The sequence below is a fragment of the Cucurbita maxima genome, unplaced genomic scaffold, assembly GCF_002738345.1.
Source record: "Cucurbita maxima cultivar Rimu unplaced genomic scaffold, Cmax_1.0 Cma_Scf00015, whole genome shotgun sequence".
Classification (NCBI taxonomy): domain Eukaryota; kingdom Viridiplantae; phylum Streptophyta; class Magnoliopsida; order Cucurbitales; family Cucurbitaceae; genus Cucurbita; species Cucurbita maxima.
This window is the reverse complement of record NW_019272031.1, coordinates 3,967,053-3,980,554: the sequence shown is the minus strand read 5'-3', so window position 1 is coordinate 3,980,554 and position 13,502 is coordinate 3,967,053. Positions and strand designations below refer to the sequence as shown.

Genomic DNA, 13,502 nt, shown 5'->3' with positions numbered 1-13,502 from the left:
TCCAAACTCGGTCAATGATTTTATTAACCAATCCAGGTTAAACCTAACCATGGTTCGGTTGGCTTTTCGTATTTATCTTAAAATATAAACTAAATTATGAATTTAATTTTTATAATTTCAATAAATTAATAACTTAATCAAATTTAAAGGTTATAATGTCTACAAATCATTTATAAAGTTTCATTAAACTATAAAAAAATTAATTTTAATATTTAAAATTATCAAAATAATTAAATTTTAAATATTTCCAAATTATAAAATCTAATTTATGCTATCAATGACATCAAAATTAAATTTTAGAATAAATTAAATTATTATGTGGGCCTAGAATATATTATATATTGGGCCTTAAATGGGCCGATATCTCTTTCATGGGCTTAGAACTGTCTAAAAAAAACTCGAATGTTCATTGGATTGATTTTCCCATAAATGACTTTAAATCAACCATTAAACACAATTATGGACTTATTTAGATCGATTTTTTAAGCGTTTTAAAAAAATACAAGTTCTCGTGCATGTTTTATAGCTCCTTGTGAATTTTGAGTGGGTCGAGGGCTCCTTACCTTAGCCTCGACCTCGGCTTGTTCCTCTCACTTTTCCTCGAGTAGACTCGTCAGTTTGATCGAGTTGTATCGTCTCTTGTTGTCAAATTTTTTATCACTTGATCGACTTTAACTTGTTACTCGTGCTTTTACTTGATCTTGCTCTATCTATTAATCGAATCTTATTGTGTCGTTTGTCTAAGACTTTGTCATCTCAATGCAGTGATACTAGGTGTTAGCTTGCTTCGACCTGGCGTGTGAGATCTCATATTGGTCAGAGAGGTGAACCAAGTATTTCTTATAAGGGTGTAGAAACATATTCCTAGTACCTTCGAGGGGAAGCCCTAGAAAGAAAAGCTTAAAGAAGACAATATCTATTAGCGATTATGACACCTAATATTTTATTTGAATCATGTCCATTTATGTCTCGAATCTTTACTTTTTCACATTCTAACTCGTTCTTTGAATACAACATGTGTATCTTTCGAGCAAGTTTCTTTTTTCTTCGCGAACGGCACTGACTGTTATTGTTAAAATCCGAACATGGTAACGCATTTACTTTCACATGACAACAACAAAATATATTTGACAAGAGAAAAACGTAGCTTGCAAAACAATTGAAAATTGCACGTCACTATGGTGTTTCATTCTCCAATATTAAAGGTAGCCCATGACAAAAAGTTATGGATTTCAAAATGGTTTTTGAATTAGTTAGACTTACATTTTCGTAACGGAAGAACGATGATATGTACCTCTCAATTAGGGTTTCGTTGATTCTTCTTAGGGTCAAGGATCACATGGATCGAGACCCAGGACGCCGACCAGGGAACTTGACCTTTGATCCAAATTTATATTCTTTCTTTGAAATTGTGACCCGTGTTTCTCCCTGTTTAGTCAAATTTAATGTTTATTTTTGTTTGTGGTTTAGTTTCTCCATAAAAAGAAACATTATTCAAATCAAATCATTCATGTCACAACGACAAGAAATTCCAACTATAATTCTAATCTTATTCCAAGATCCCTCCAAATCCAATCAAATCACCGGTTCATGTCATACTTTGGATACCATTTTTTCTTTCTTTCTTTATAAAATATCATTTTGTCAAACTACCGTTGAATTAGGTTCATTATTTGATAACTGTTGTTTGGGTTGAAATTTTTAAGTTTAAAAAGTACTGCAGTCTGACTCAACCTAGCTCCCGAACACTTCAGTGTACAACATTTCGACCTTCTAGCTAGAGATGTCCATTTTACAAGCCTCGAATGGAGAGATTCCCTGTTTAGACTGAGAATGGGAGAGGGAATGGAGAAAATTTTTTCCCGTTAGATAAATAGGATCGGAGACGGATTATTCCCCCACAAGTTTATTATTCCGAGAACCTTATCTCCACAAGTTTCACTCATGAAATTCAGGCCACCTCACATAAATAAATAAATAAATTTAAAAGGAAAAAAAAAAGAGAAAAATGTAGGAAGATTTTATTTACCCAAAACGACACCGTTTGGTTTAACTATACAAGATATTTAAACCGCACAGCACTCCATATAATGAGGAGATTTATTTAGTTAGGTGGAATAACAAACGCCAGGTGGACAGAAGACAATCGTTGTTTAAGGAATCCAAATTCTGATGAATCATTATGTTGTCCACGTCGACGGCTGTCAAAAACCCTAATTTGGTCGTGAAAGCAACCGCGATATTTTGTTTGATGGCAATTTGGGCGACTGCCATTTTTGCGGTTGTCTTTGCTTCCATGCTTGATTTTCCAACTTTAATCATTGGGAGAGACCATAAATATCTCGACCCAACGTTCTTTTTTCATTTACCTATTCGAATATAGATCATTGAATAAGATAATGATCATCGTATTTGTTGTGGCATTAACATATGTATTTGTTATTTTCAATGAATGTTATCGATGTTAATGACTTAAGAACTCAAAATGAAATCATATTTTGTATTTGGGTACGAGGGTTTGGGCTATTATAAATTGTATTGGAATTAGACACCGGTCGTATGTGAGATCCCACCTTGGTTGGAGAGGAGAATAAAGCATTTGAGTAGTTACAAATGGTATCAGAGCCCAGTAAGATTTAGGGTGTTACACTGATTTTCACGTGATAATTCGAGCGGTTACAAATAGTATCAGAGCCTAGGGTGTTACACTGAATTCCACGTGACAACAAATATAAAAAAGCGGTTACAAATAGTATCAAAGCCCAATAAAGTTTAGGGTGTTACACTGAATTTCACGTGACAACAAATATAAAGTTAGCTTTTAGTCAACACAATAAAAGCGGTTATAAATAGTATCAGAGCCCAATAAAGTTTAGGGTGTTACACTGAATTTCACGTGACAACAACAAATATAAAGTTAGCTTTTAGTCGACACAATAACAAGAAAAGTAAAAGTTTTGGTTGACCTTAGTTGAACTTAACTGCTCCCACGAGAAGAAAATACTCTTCAATTAGGGTTTTTTCAATTGGCTAGGGATATGATAAGATGATCGGAATGCACTAGATCAAAGGCATGTTGGGCACGTGCTCCATAGGAGAGTGATCAAGAAAGTTGCACTTTTATTCATTGGTTTCCCTTCTCAATATCTAATAAGTGGACCCAATCTTCTTTTATAAAAAATCTATTTCAGCTCGTTAAAGGATTCAACTAAAGGATTCAACTAAAAACTATATCTATCCGTCAATGCACACTAAATTATGATCTATTGCTAGCTAGTGATTCTTAACATTTTGATAGAGATGAACCGTTTTTTAAGGAGAAGAAAAGAAGAATATGAATATTTGAAGTGAGAGAATAAATATTTCTAAGATTTGCATATATGTAAGGACGAGAAAGAGGTATAGACTTACACCCTTTTTTTTTCTCTAATAAGTAAAAGCCAATTCTTACTATGAATTCAAGACATATTATAATCCCATCTACTCCAGAAGAGAGACAAAAAAAAAATAAATTTTTACAAATCTCACATCTTTCACCACCCCAATCCCAGAGAACCACATCACCATCATCTGTACCGTCGAACCGTCTGTAATCTAAAGCTCCCAATCCCACAGTGATTAGCGAGCGCCTTGCCGTCCTCCATATCCGACACCTTCTTACTCGTCAATGAGAGGGACGACATCGCTTTTGCCGAAACCACTTTTCGGACAAGCATCTTCCACTGTGCGTCGTCCTTGCCCTTCATCTTCTCTGTATCGTCGGGCGGCGACCTGAATTTCCGGCAGAGAGGGACTTTGCAGCAGTCGGAGTGGTCGCAGATGGAGGAGTGGAGCTTGAGGAGCTGCCACATGCGCTTGCAGCGACCGCATCCTTGGCCGTTGGTTCGCTTCTTACACGTCGCGAAGTGTTTGATCAGAAGCTGAAGACCGTGACATGTGGAGTAATGTGCACAAGGTTCTCTCTCCTTCTTCGGCTCCACGTTGTAAGGTCCTACTATGGTGCAGCCTTCTGAACATATGTGTTCTAAACACTCCATTGCTTCGTGTAGCTGTAGATATAGCTTCCTCTCTTTTCTTATCCGCCTGTTTCTCTGTTTCCTCTGCATTTTTTTACTTTAATTTCAGCATTCACAATGACAAAAAGATTCTAATTCAAGAACAATTAATTGCTTCTATCATAAGTGTTTAAAAACTGATTTCAGCATTTGAAATGGTATTTTAATTTTAGCATTCACAATTGAGAAAAAAAATCTAATTCAAGAACAATTAATTGCTTCTATCATCAGTGTTAAAAACTGATTGCAGCATTTGAAATGGTATTTCAATTTTAGCATTCACAAATGAGAAGAAAAATCTAATTCAAGAACAATTAATTGCTTCTATCTTAAGTGTTTAAAAACTGATTTCAGCATTTGAAATGGTATTTTAATTTTAGCATTCACAATTGAGAAAAAAAATTATAATTCAAGAACAATTTATTGCTTCTATCATAAGTATTTAAAAACTGATTTCAGCATTTGAAATGGCATTTACCGATTCAGTTTCTTCGATGAACTGGAGAATATCAAGCTCAAGCCAAGGATCATGATCTTGAATGAATCTCCATCCCTCAGTTTTCTCAACGAATTTAAAATGATCAGCCACGAATTTCATACACCTCAGGTAAAGATCAGACGCGTTACAGAGCCTAGCGAGTTGCAGAACGTCCACAACGCTCTCGATCGTAAGCCGTTGAGCGATATCTTTCGTACACATCGCTTTCAATTGCGGCACCATGTAAACATGCGACAGAGCCAGCAGATGAATTCCGTGCTTCTCTAGATGCTCCGTCGCGCATCTTCAAGGAACAATTTCATTTCATCAGAAATTCAGAAATTCAAACCGAAATCAAAATCGAAATCGATACCGAAACGTGAATAAGAGGCGGATCCAAACCTAGAACTGTAAAGGAACCGAACGAACGAAACGACGGCATCCGACGGAACTCCAAGGATCGAAATCACTTTCTCAGCGTTCCGTTTCTTCCGCGGCCGATCGATTACATGCTCGAGAACCGGCGAAATCGAAGCCTTCAACGAAACAAAATCTCAGAAATCTCAATATTATCAAAATGTATAACAACAAAAATCAAGTAATAGATCTGATGATTTACCAGGATTCCAGAGTGCGCAGGGATTCGGAGTCCGCCAGATGCGAGTATTTGGATGTCAGGTTCAGGAAGCTCCCTAAATATAGACGTCGGAATAGGCTGAACGGCCGCGGAGGCGGCGGAGGCCGGGAGAGTGCAGTAGAGGTCGTCGGGGAGGGCAGTGGGAGGGACAGAGGTGGCGAGAGGAGTAGATTCCATCTTCGAAAGGGGGGGAGCGATGGGCACGTTTATCGGCTCTAACCAAAAACGAATAAACCCATATTTATAGACATTTCTTTTCTCCCGTATTTACTATTTCCATTTTCATCCCCTTTAAAATGGAAAAATAATAAATGGAAGATTCAAAATTAAAAATTAAAAATATAAATGTAAAAGAAAAATTCACCATATGACGTGGAAAGCGGATTTAGTCTGTGTGTTCTGATCCGACGAGGATTTGTCGGACAGTTCGGACTGATCTTACCACGAACGCGAAATCTATTTTGCCACGTAGATATCCCAAGTTGATCGTCTAACCATATCCTACACAGCAGCGTTCTATAATCGCTCTTTCAATGCCAGCCAACCACGTGTCTAACACGTCAAACCTTGACACGTATTTACGCTGTTTCTTATATTATCCAAATTCAATTTATTATTTCCAGTTTTATTAAATGAATTAGCACCAGAGCTGTCTCTATCTCTCTATAATTTTTATACGTTTTAAAATATAATTACAACATATAAAAATGTTCGGAGAGGGGAATACAGCATTCCTTGTGGAAATCTCTCTATAGACGTTTTTTAAAACCTAGAGAGGAAGCTCGAAAGAGAAAGCCTAAAGAAGACAATATTTGTTAATAATGAGCTACTAAACGCGTTTTAAAGCTTAGAGGAAAGAAAAAGCCTAAAAAAGACAATATTTGCTAACCATGAGCTACTAGATGCGTTTTAAAGCCTAGACGAGAAGCTCAAAAGAAAAAGCCCAAAGAAGACAATATTTGCTAACGATGAGCTACTAGACACATTTTAAAATCTAGAGGAGAAACTTGAAGAAAAAAATTCAAAGAGGACAATATTTGTTAACGATAAGCTACTAGACGTGTTTTAAAGCCTAGACGAGAAGCTCGGAAAGAAAAAGTCCAAAAAGGAAAATATTTGCTAACAATGAGCTACTAGACGCGTTTTAAAGCCCAGCGGACAAGCTCGAAAGAAATAAATCTAAAAAAGACAATATTTGCTAACGATGAGCTACTAGACACATTTCAAAGCCTAGAGGACAAGCTCGAAAGAAATAAATCCAAAAAAGACAATATTTGCTAACGATGAGCTACTAGACGCGTTTTAAAGCCTAGACGAGAAGCTCGAAAGAAAAACCCCAAAAAGGATACTATTTGCTAAGGATGAGCTACTATACGCGTTTTAAAGCCTAGAGGAGAAGCTCGAAAGAAAAAACTCAAAAATGACAATATTTGCTAACAATGATCTACTAGACGCATTTTAAAACCTAGAGAGGAAGCTCGACAAAAAAAATCTAAAGAAAACAATATACGTCAGTATGCCTACTGACACAGACATCTCTCTAATTGAATCGCATTAATTTAATTAGATGAACCTACATAATTATTTCAAAATTTACAATTTTTTAAAAGGTGACATTATTGAAGGGGTTGAAATTAAAAAATATAAATACCATGTAGTCTATCCGTACAGACAAATTTAAATGATTGAATGATATTTTTAATATATCTTATCATAGAGATGAATTGAATGATAGGTATAGCAAGATATTTCACTTCTAGATAGGAGACACACCATTTATATTTTAATAATATAATTCTTTACATTTTAAAAATAAATCTTAAAAATATAATTATCACTATTTTTAAATTTTAAAAATAAAGTTTAAAAGTATGGAAAATTATTTTTTTAAAAAAAATTGGGTATTAATGAAAATTTAGAAAAATTGAGATATTTTTTAATATTTTTAAGATTGAAGGGTAATTTTTAAAATTATTTTAAAAGCCGAATACTGTTTCAAAATTAAAAGTAAAGACAATTTAAAAAAAAAAAAAAAAACTTAAGGATTTAGATTTTTTAAAAATTTTAAATAATATTATCGAAACATTTTAAAAGTTTAATTCTATTTATTTTTATTAATATAGTCAATAATATGCTAATGTTTTTTTATCATTACTTTATAGAAAATAAAAAAAATATATATAAATTTTATGTGGAAATTCGTGCTCCACAATTATTTGATTAATTAATTTATTTTTATGTGATCAAGGAATAATTTTTAATTAGGGATTTAATATTTTATTTGTATATATAATAAAATTTATTTTTGTTGGGCAAATCTTTCAATTATATCNAACTCAAGAACCGTCGCTAAAAGAAATCAAAACTCGATCAATAATTAGGGTTTAAGATTTCAAAAGGAAAAAGAATCATCACGACGACGTCGTCGACAAATAGGGGATTTTCAGGAAGACAGAAACAAAATCAATACGGGGAATTGCAAAGAAATGACCCGGAATCACGGGATTTAGAAACAATTTTGAAGAAGGAAGAAGATTTGGTGGAGTTCTTGACTCGAAATCGAATTATCGTCCTAGAGGCGAAGAACAGAGAAGGGAGATGGAGAAAAAGAGTATATGATTGGATAAAAAAGAAATACAATTTTGACAGTAATATCAAATTGGGATTTCCTTCTGCTTGTGTCAGAGAGCTTTTGAATGCTTCTTTTTTTTTTTTTTTTTTTTTTTTTTTTTTTTTTAATTTTCAAATTTAAATAATTTAATTAATTAGGCTTTTTTATTTCATTTCCAAATTTAAATATTATATCATTTAATATTACTAAAATACAATAAGTTTATCCTAACCAACTCAAACACGAGAGTACGTGTGCAAAAATCACATTGGTGTGCGAGTTTTTTTTGTTTTTCGAGTCATGTTCTTTTCCCACTAAAGCAAATTTTCTTTAATGTCATGTGAATATTAGATAAGGCAAAAAAAAAAAAAAAAATTAATAGGATAAAAATGTCGTACTTCTCATCTCGCCCTCGACATGAAGCCGAGGCTGAGGAGCCCACCTCATCCCGAGGGGAGTTCATCTCTCACGTCTCCAACTTATGTCATTTATAGTTATCCTAATTACCATGTAGGAATTCAAATGGAAGTATACACGACACCTTGGGGTCCCAAATGAGAAAAATAATTGGTCATGGACAATGAAAGGTAGAGGTGATTGCATTCTATATTTCTTCATCATCTGTCTCGAAGAAAATAAGTAAACTTCTATATCGATATACTTAACTCATGCAAGTTGAATGTGAGATCTCACATTGATTGGAGAGAGGAACGTGTGTTAATGAGGACGTTGGACTCCCGAATAGAGGGTGGATTATGAGATCCCACGTTGATTAGAGAGAGGAACGAGTGTCAGTGAGAACGTTGGGCCCCCGAATGGGAGGTGGATTGTGAGATCCCACGTCAATTAGAGAGAGGAATGTGTGTCAGAGAGGATGTTGAGCCTCGAAGGGATCAGATGGTGAGATCTCACGTCGAGTTAGAAAGATTGGATATCCTTTACCTAAGCCCAATGAGCCTGTTTGAATGATTAAAAAAAACAGGCCCATAACCCTAGCCTGCAAGCATTGGATATCCTTCTACCTAAGCCCAATGGGCCTCTTTAAAAGATTAAAAACAGGCCCATAACCCATGAATATGAACACCAAATCTTAATCGGCCCATTTGCTTTTACAAATGGATTGTTTCCGAACCAATATTTCATAAATGTCCAACCTCAATATTTCATAAGTTGCCCCACATTTTGTTGAAATTACAAAACTTACCCAAATTTAATGAACACAAAGGGAATCTTAGCTAGTTTGTTTGTGCAAATTCTACCTTCTTATTAGCAAAGTCGTTACCTAACAACCAACGAAAAAAACAACCTACGAAGAAATTAACTAACTACCATCCCAAAAGTTAAGGAAATATGGTTGAAATTAGTCACTAACTTACCCCTCCTTTTCTTTCTTCTTCATATTTTTCAATATTTCTTTTTGAAGATATTTGTCATAACATCACCATTTTTCTCTCTCTAGAACTATGGTAATCCTTATATTGGTCACTCGAGAGAGCATCAAATGCTGATAGCATCTCGGGACTTAGAATGACATCACAAAATACGGGTCGTGTTATTGGGAATCAAGATGATGAGACAAGATGCACCACTTAAGAAAAACAGATGCAAGTCAGTTTCTCACTTATCTAAGATATTATACAAGTCAACCGAATGCAGATATCTCGTTCAAATGGTCAAAAGTTTAAATTTTCTCATACCCATATGATATGAGAAGAGTCGTTGTATATACACATTGTTCATAACAAGAACCGAGACATGTATTGAATTTTCATTAGCTATTGATATTGGAGTAAGAACCATAATTGACCTAATTTATTCATGAACCTAAGTATTGAAATGTGAAGGAATTATTGGTTTAGATGAAACGTTAAGATCAAAAGAGTGGGGACAAACCCAAAAATGCACATGGAGCTTCAACCATGGCTTTGTGAACGTCTAATCTAAATGGTCTTAATCCAATGTGCCCTTTCCCCTTAAACACCTATTTTTTCAACTGTTGTTGTCTCCCACATGTCATTCCAACCCTAAAATCTCCCACTACGTTCGGTTCAATCTCGTTCAATTTTACTTGTGGGTTCAAAAGTTATCGTATCAAATGTAAAGCTGAGTGGAGAGACGTAGGAAGGAGAAAAACAATTGCTCGGTTCTTAGCTCACGTGAATTGAAAAGCATACCTAAGATTCTTAAGATTTCGTAGTTGTCCCGATCTACGTTTTTAGGTTGAAATTTTGCATATCTAATAGGTTAGTATGGTTGTCTCTCGTTTTTTGAACCTCTCTCTAAACGGGGTTCTACCGACGCCACTCTCGACGTCTTATTTTATTGTACAAAAGACATACCTAAATCCCGATCATTTCAAGAATAAAACGTTTTTTATCATAACTAAAACAGTCTCGAACATAATTTGAATAACTCGAGCATTCAATTATTACTAAACTTAAAATTTTAAATTGATACATTAGAATAAATTAAATATTTTTTTAATATGAAATTTATATTTATTTATACTCTTTAATAATATTTATTATTTTCTTGAAAAGAGGTTTGGAAGATAAGCATGCATTTATTTAATAATTTTTATACATTATTTTAGTTATAAAATGTGTATTCCAAGGCACTGGAATTATGGGGTTCTGTTACCATATTTAAATTAATTTGAGGGGTTTTCCTAATTTAGAATAATATGCTTATTTTTGGATAAATTAAATTAGAATTTTTTTATTCCCTTTAATTATATTAGTAAATATCGCTATCAATTATAATATTATAGCAATAAACTATGTTCCTATTCTTTAATTAAATTGCATTAATTTAAATACCATAATTAGTAAGCCCGTCAAATTAGATTAAGTTTAGGTATACGAATTTTAAAATTTAATGACATTTTTATTGATGATATATGTATTAAATAGTTGAGTTAGGTTCAAAGTCTCTTGCTCGCAATATTTGTCTTATGTGAATCTGGTCAAATTGGTTCGAGATGTTGAACACAATGTTTATGTAGAACGGTGTGGAGCTTTGCCCGTACCTTTGACAATTAAATAAGTGATGTGCCTAGAATAGTACTTAAACTGAGATTAAGATGTTTTTCATATTAAGTATGCTCTTTGACTTGACTTTCGAGCTTGAGATATCATGTTTTGCTTTTTCAGTAACCATGGCCATTTAGGCAATTTTATTGTGAGATTCCACATCGTTTGGAGGAGAGAACGAAACAATTTTTATAAGGGTGTAGAAATTTCTCCATAGCATACATGTTTTAAAAACATTAAGGGGAATCTCGAAAGGGAAAACCCAAAAATGACAATATCTGCTAGAGGTGAATTTAGCCTGTTGCAAATGGTATCAAAGTTAGACAACGAGGACGTTGAGCCCAAAGGGAGTGGACATCGGACAGTGTGCCAACGAGGATGTTGGGTACCGAGGGATGAGTGTCAATAAGGACCCTTAACCCTAAGAGGGGCGAATTATGAATCTCACATCAGTTGGAGGAGAGTGAAACGTTCTTTATAAGGGTATGGAAACCTCTCCCTAACATACGCATTTTAAAAACTTTGAGGGAAAACCCAGAAGAGAAAACTCAAAAATAACAATATCAGCTAGCGATGGGCTCGTAGAGTTACAAATACTAGCTTTAAGGGTTGAGCTTCTTCTTAGTGATCGTTAGCCAAAGTACCTAATTAAAATAGAGACCAAATACATGCAAATCTCGTTGCCTAAATTGTCTCTTCGGTAACATTAGAGACTAATTAAATACATACCAATCTTAACCGTTCAAGACTAATACCGTGGTATTACGATGGGCACTAAAATCTTCGATAGGGCTGTAAATGGGCATAGTCAAGAGGGCATTTGACATTGATATAATGAGGAGTTTGAAGACATAAATGGTGGCATGTGCTTTGCCAATAAACATGACCTGTCTTGTGAAACCATCAATTAATGTTGACAAACAAAGCCATCAACACAAGCTTTGGACCCCTAAAATTTCACATATATACCCACCACACCCACTTCCTCTAATGCCATGTGCTTTGCTTTTTGCCTCTTCTTTCCTCTCTTTAGCCCCCCGTTCCCACCATCGTCATCAATGGATCGGACTTATCCAATTCTAAAAAAACTGAAGATTCACGTTCCAAAAAATTTAAGTCCATTAGACCTAACTTTTAAATTTGTCTCGTTCAATTCAAGTTTGGTCAAGTTATGGTTGGGTTTGATTGACCTATTGAATTTTTAACCCTATTAAAAAATTTATATTAATAAAAAACTAAGATTTAAATTAGGGTTTTTTTTTTTTTAATGTTATATTATATTAATAAAAAAAAATGGTTTAAAGGTTATTTTGGTCCATATCTTTTCGGTTTTAATTTTGATTCGTTTTCGACTTTATATTTTTAAAAAGAATAATGAACTAAAATCGACTGAATGGACTAAAAAAGACATACGGAGGGACAGGAAAATTACCAAAATAGTATTTAAATAAAAATAAATCATATTTTGTATTTTAATAAATATTTAAAAATTTAAATTAAAAATAATTAATTAATATATTAATAAGCTAGTTTGAATAGCTATAGTAACTAATGTGAATGGTCAAAAGTAGGCTCGTAAAAGTAAAATGGCACATGAGATGTAGTGGGCATTTTGTCTTTTTACCGAAATTCTCGTAATTAAAATTTTCACTTTTTTTCATATATCGATGTAGAAATTAATAAAATATATTATATAATAATAATAAATTTCACTTTTTATGGCGCCAATATCGTGTTAATTAAAAAAGTAATAAAGTTATTTCGAGATATTCAATTCCCTTGTAATTAAAGTTACATAATACCTTACCTTAGATTTATTTCGTTTGTATAAAGTTTCAAAAGATCTATTATTACCTCAAAATTTAAAATAATAATAATAATAAAATATCCAATTTTATTTTAATATTTACAAGAAAATATTTTAGTTTCAACCCGAAAACAAATCGTCCACTTCAACAATTTCATGTCCCAAATCACGGGCATTTTTATTATAGTTATTGTAAAAGTTCAAACCATGAACTAAAAGATATTATATTTTTTGGGCTTTTCCCTTAAAATTTTAAAACACGTCTATTAGGGAGTAATTTTTACATTTAGGAGGGGAACAACAGTTGGTAAAGACGGCTAATACCCCGTACGCTAAGGAGAAAAAGGAGGAATACGCTCGAGGAGGGGCTTGCGTCTAATTAACTAGTTGGTGAGGCAATAGCTTACCAAGGCGATGATCAGTAGCTAGTCTGAGATGATGATCAGCCACACTAGGATTGAGACATGACCCAGTCTCCTACGGGAGGCAGTAGTGAGGAATTTTCCGCAATGGGCGAAAGCCTAATGGAGCAATGTCGTGTGGAGGTAGAAGGCCTATGGGTCGTGAACTTCTTTTCTCAGAAAAGAAGCAATGATGGTATCTAGAGAAAAATGAATGTTTTGTTCCTCTCTCCTAGACAAATGTTCATACCAAAAAAATTATCGATATGAAGAGGTTTTCACACCCTTATAAGAATTATTTCGTTCCTCTCTCAAACAAACGTGGGATCTCATAGTTATAAGCTGGCAAACTGCACATATCGAAAAAAATTATCTTTATTCTTTCTATCACACGTAGAATTGATATCACATTGTTCGAGGAACCCTAGATAATATCGGAGTATAGGATTGTCAACCAGGCGAGATGGAAGCCTTCATTCGT

The 13,502-nt window shown here is 33.9% G+C and overlaps 2 protein-coding genes across 2 annotated transcripts in view; both read right to left on the bottom strand.

The window, feature by feature from the left end:
* Positions 1 to 13,312, bottom strand: part of LOC111490240 (cytochrome P450 71A1-like) — a 29,243-nt gene extending 15,931 nt beyond the window's left edge. The window contains exon 1 of the mRNA XM_023138785.1: positions 13,306 to 13,312. The gene's annotated coding sequence lies outside the window, so the exon portion shown is untranslated. The remainder of the gene's footprint in view (positions 1 to 13,305) is intronic.
* Positions 3,346 to 5,395, bottom strand: LOC111490239 (BTB/POZ and TAZ domain-containing protein 1-like). Its single transcript, XM_023138783.1, has 4 exons — positions 5,153 to 5,395; positions 4,936 to 5,069; positions 4,534 to 4,837; positions 3,346 to 4,100 (listed from the first exon to the last, which is right to left on the bottom strand). The coding sequence occupies exons 1-4, from the start codon at positions 5,345 to 5,347 to the stop codon at positions 3,567 to 3,569; spliced, it is 1,167 nt and encodes a 388-aa protein (XP_022994551.1). The 5' UTR covers positions 5,348 to 5,395; the 3' UTR covers positions 3,346 to 3,566.
* Positions 13,313 to 13,502: the final 190 nt, after the last annotated feature.

What these genes read in the sequence shown, in the direction of transcription:
- LOC111490239 (XM_023138783.1), bottom strand. Translation starts at nt 5,347, where the DNA reads ATGGAATCTACTCCTCTCGCCACCTCTGTCCCTCCCACTGCCCTCCCC. An exon ending in CTGCGCACTCTGGAATCCTG is followed by an intron (nt 5,070 to 5,152) that starts GTAAATCATCAG and finishes GTTTCGTTGAAG; the next exon opens with GCTTCGATTTCGCCGGTTCT. An exon ending in CGGTTCCTTTACAGTTCTAG is followed by an intron (nt 4,838 to 4,935) that starts GTTTGGATCCGC and finishes TGTTCCTTGAAG; the next exon opens with ATGCGCGACGGAGCATCTAG.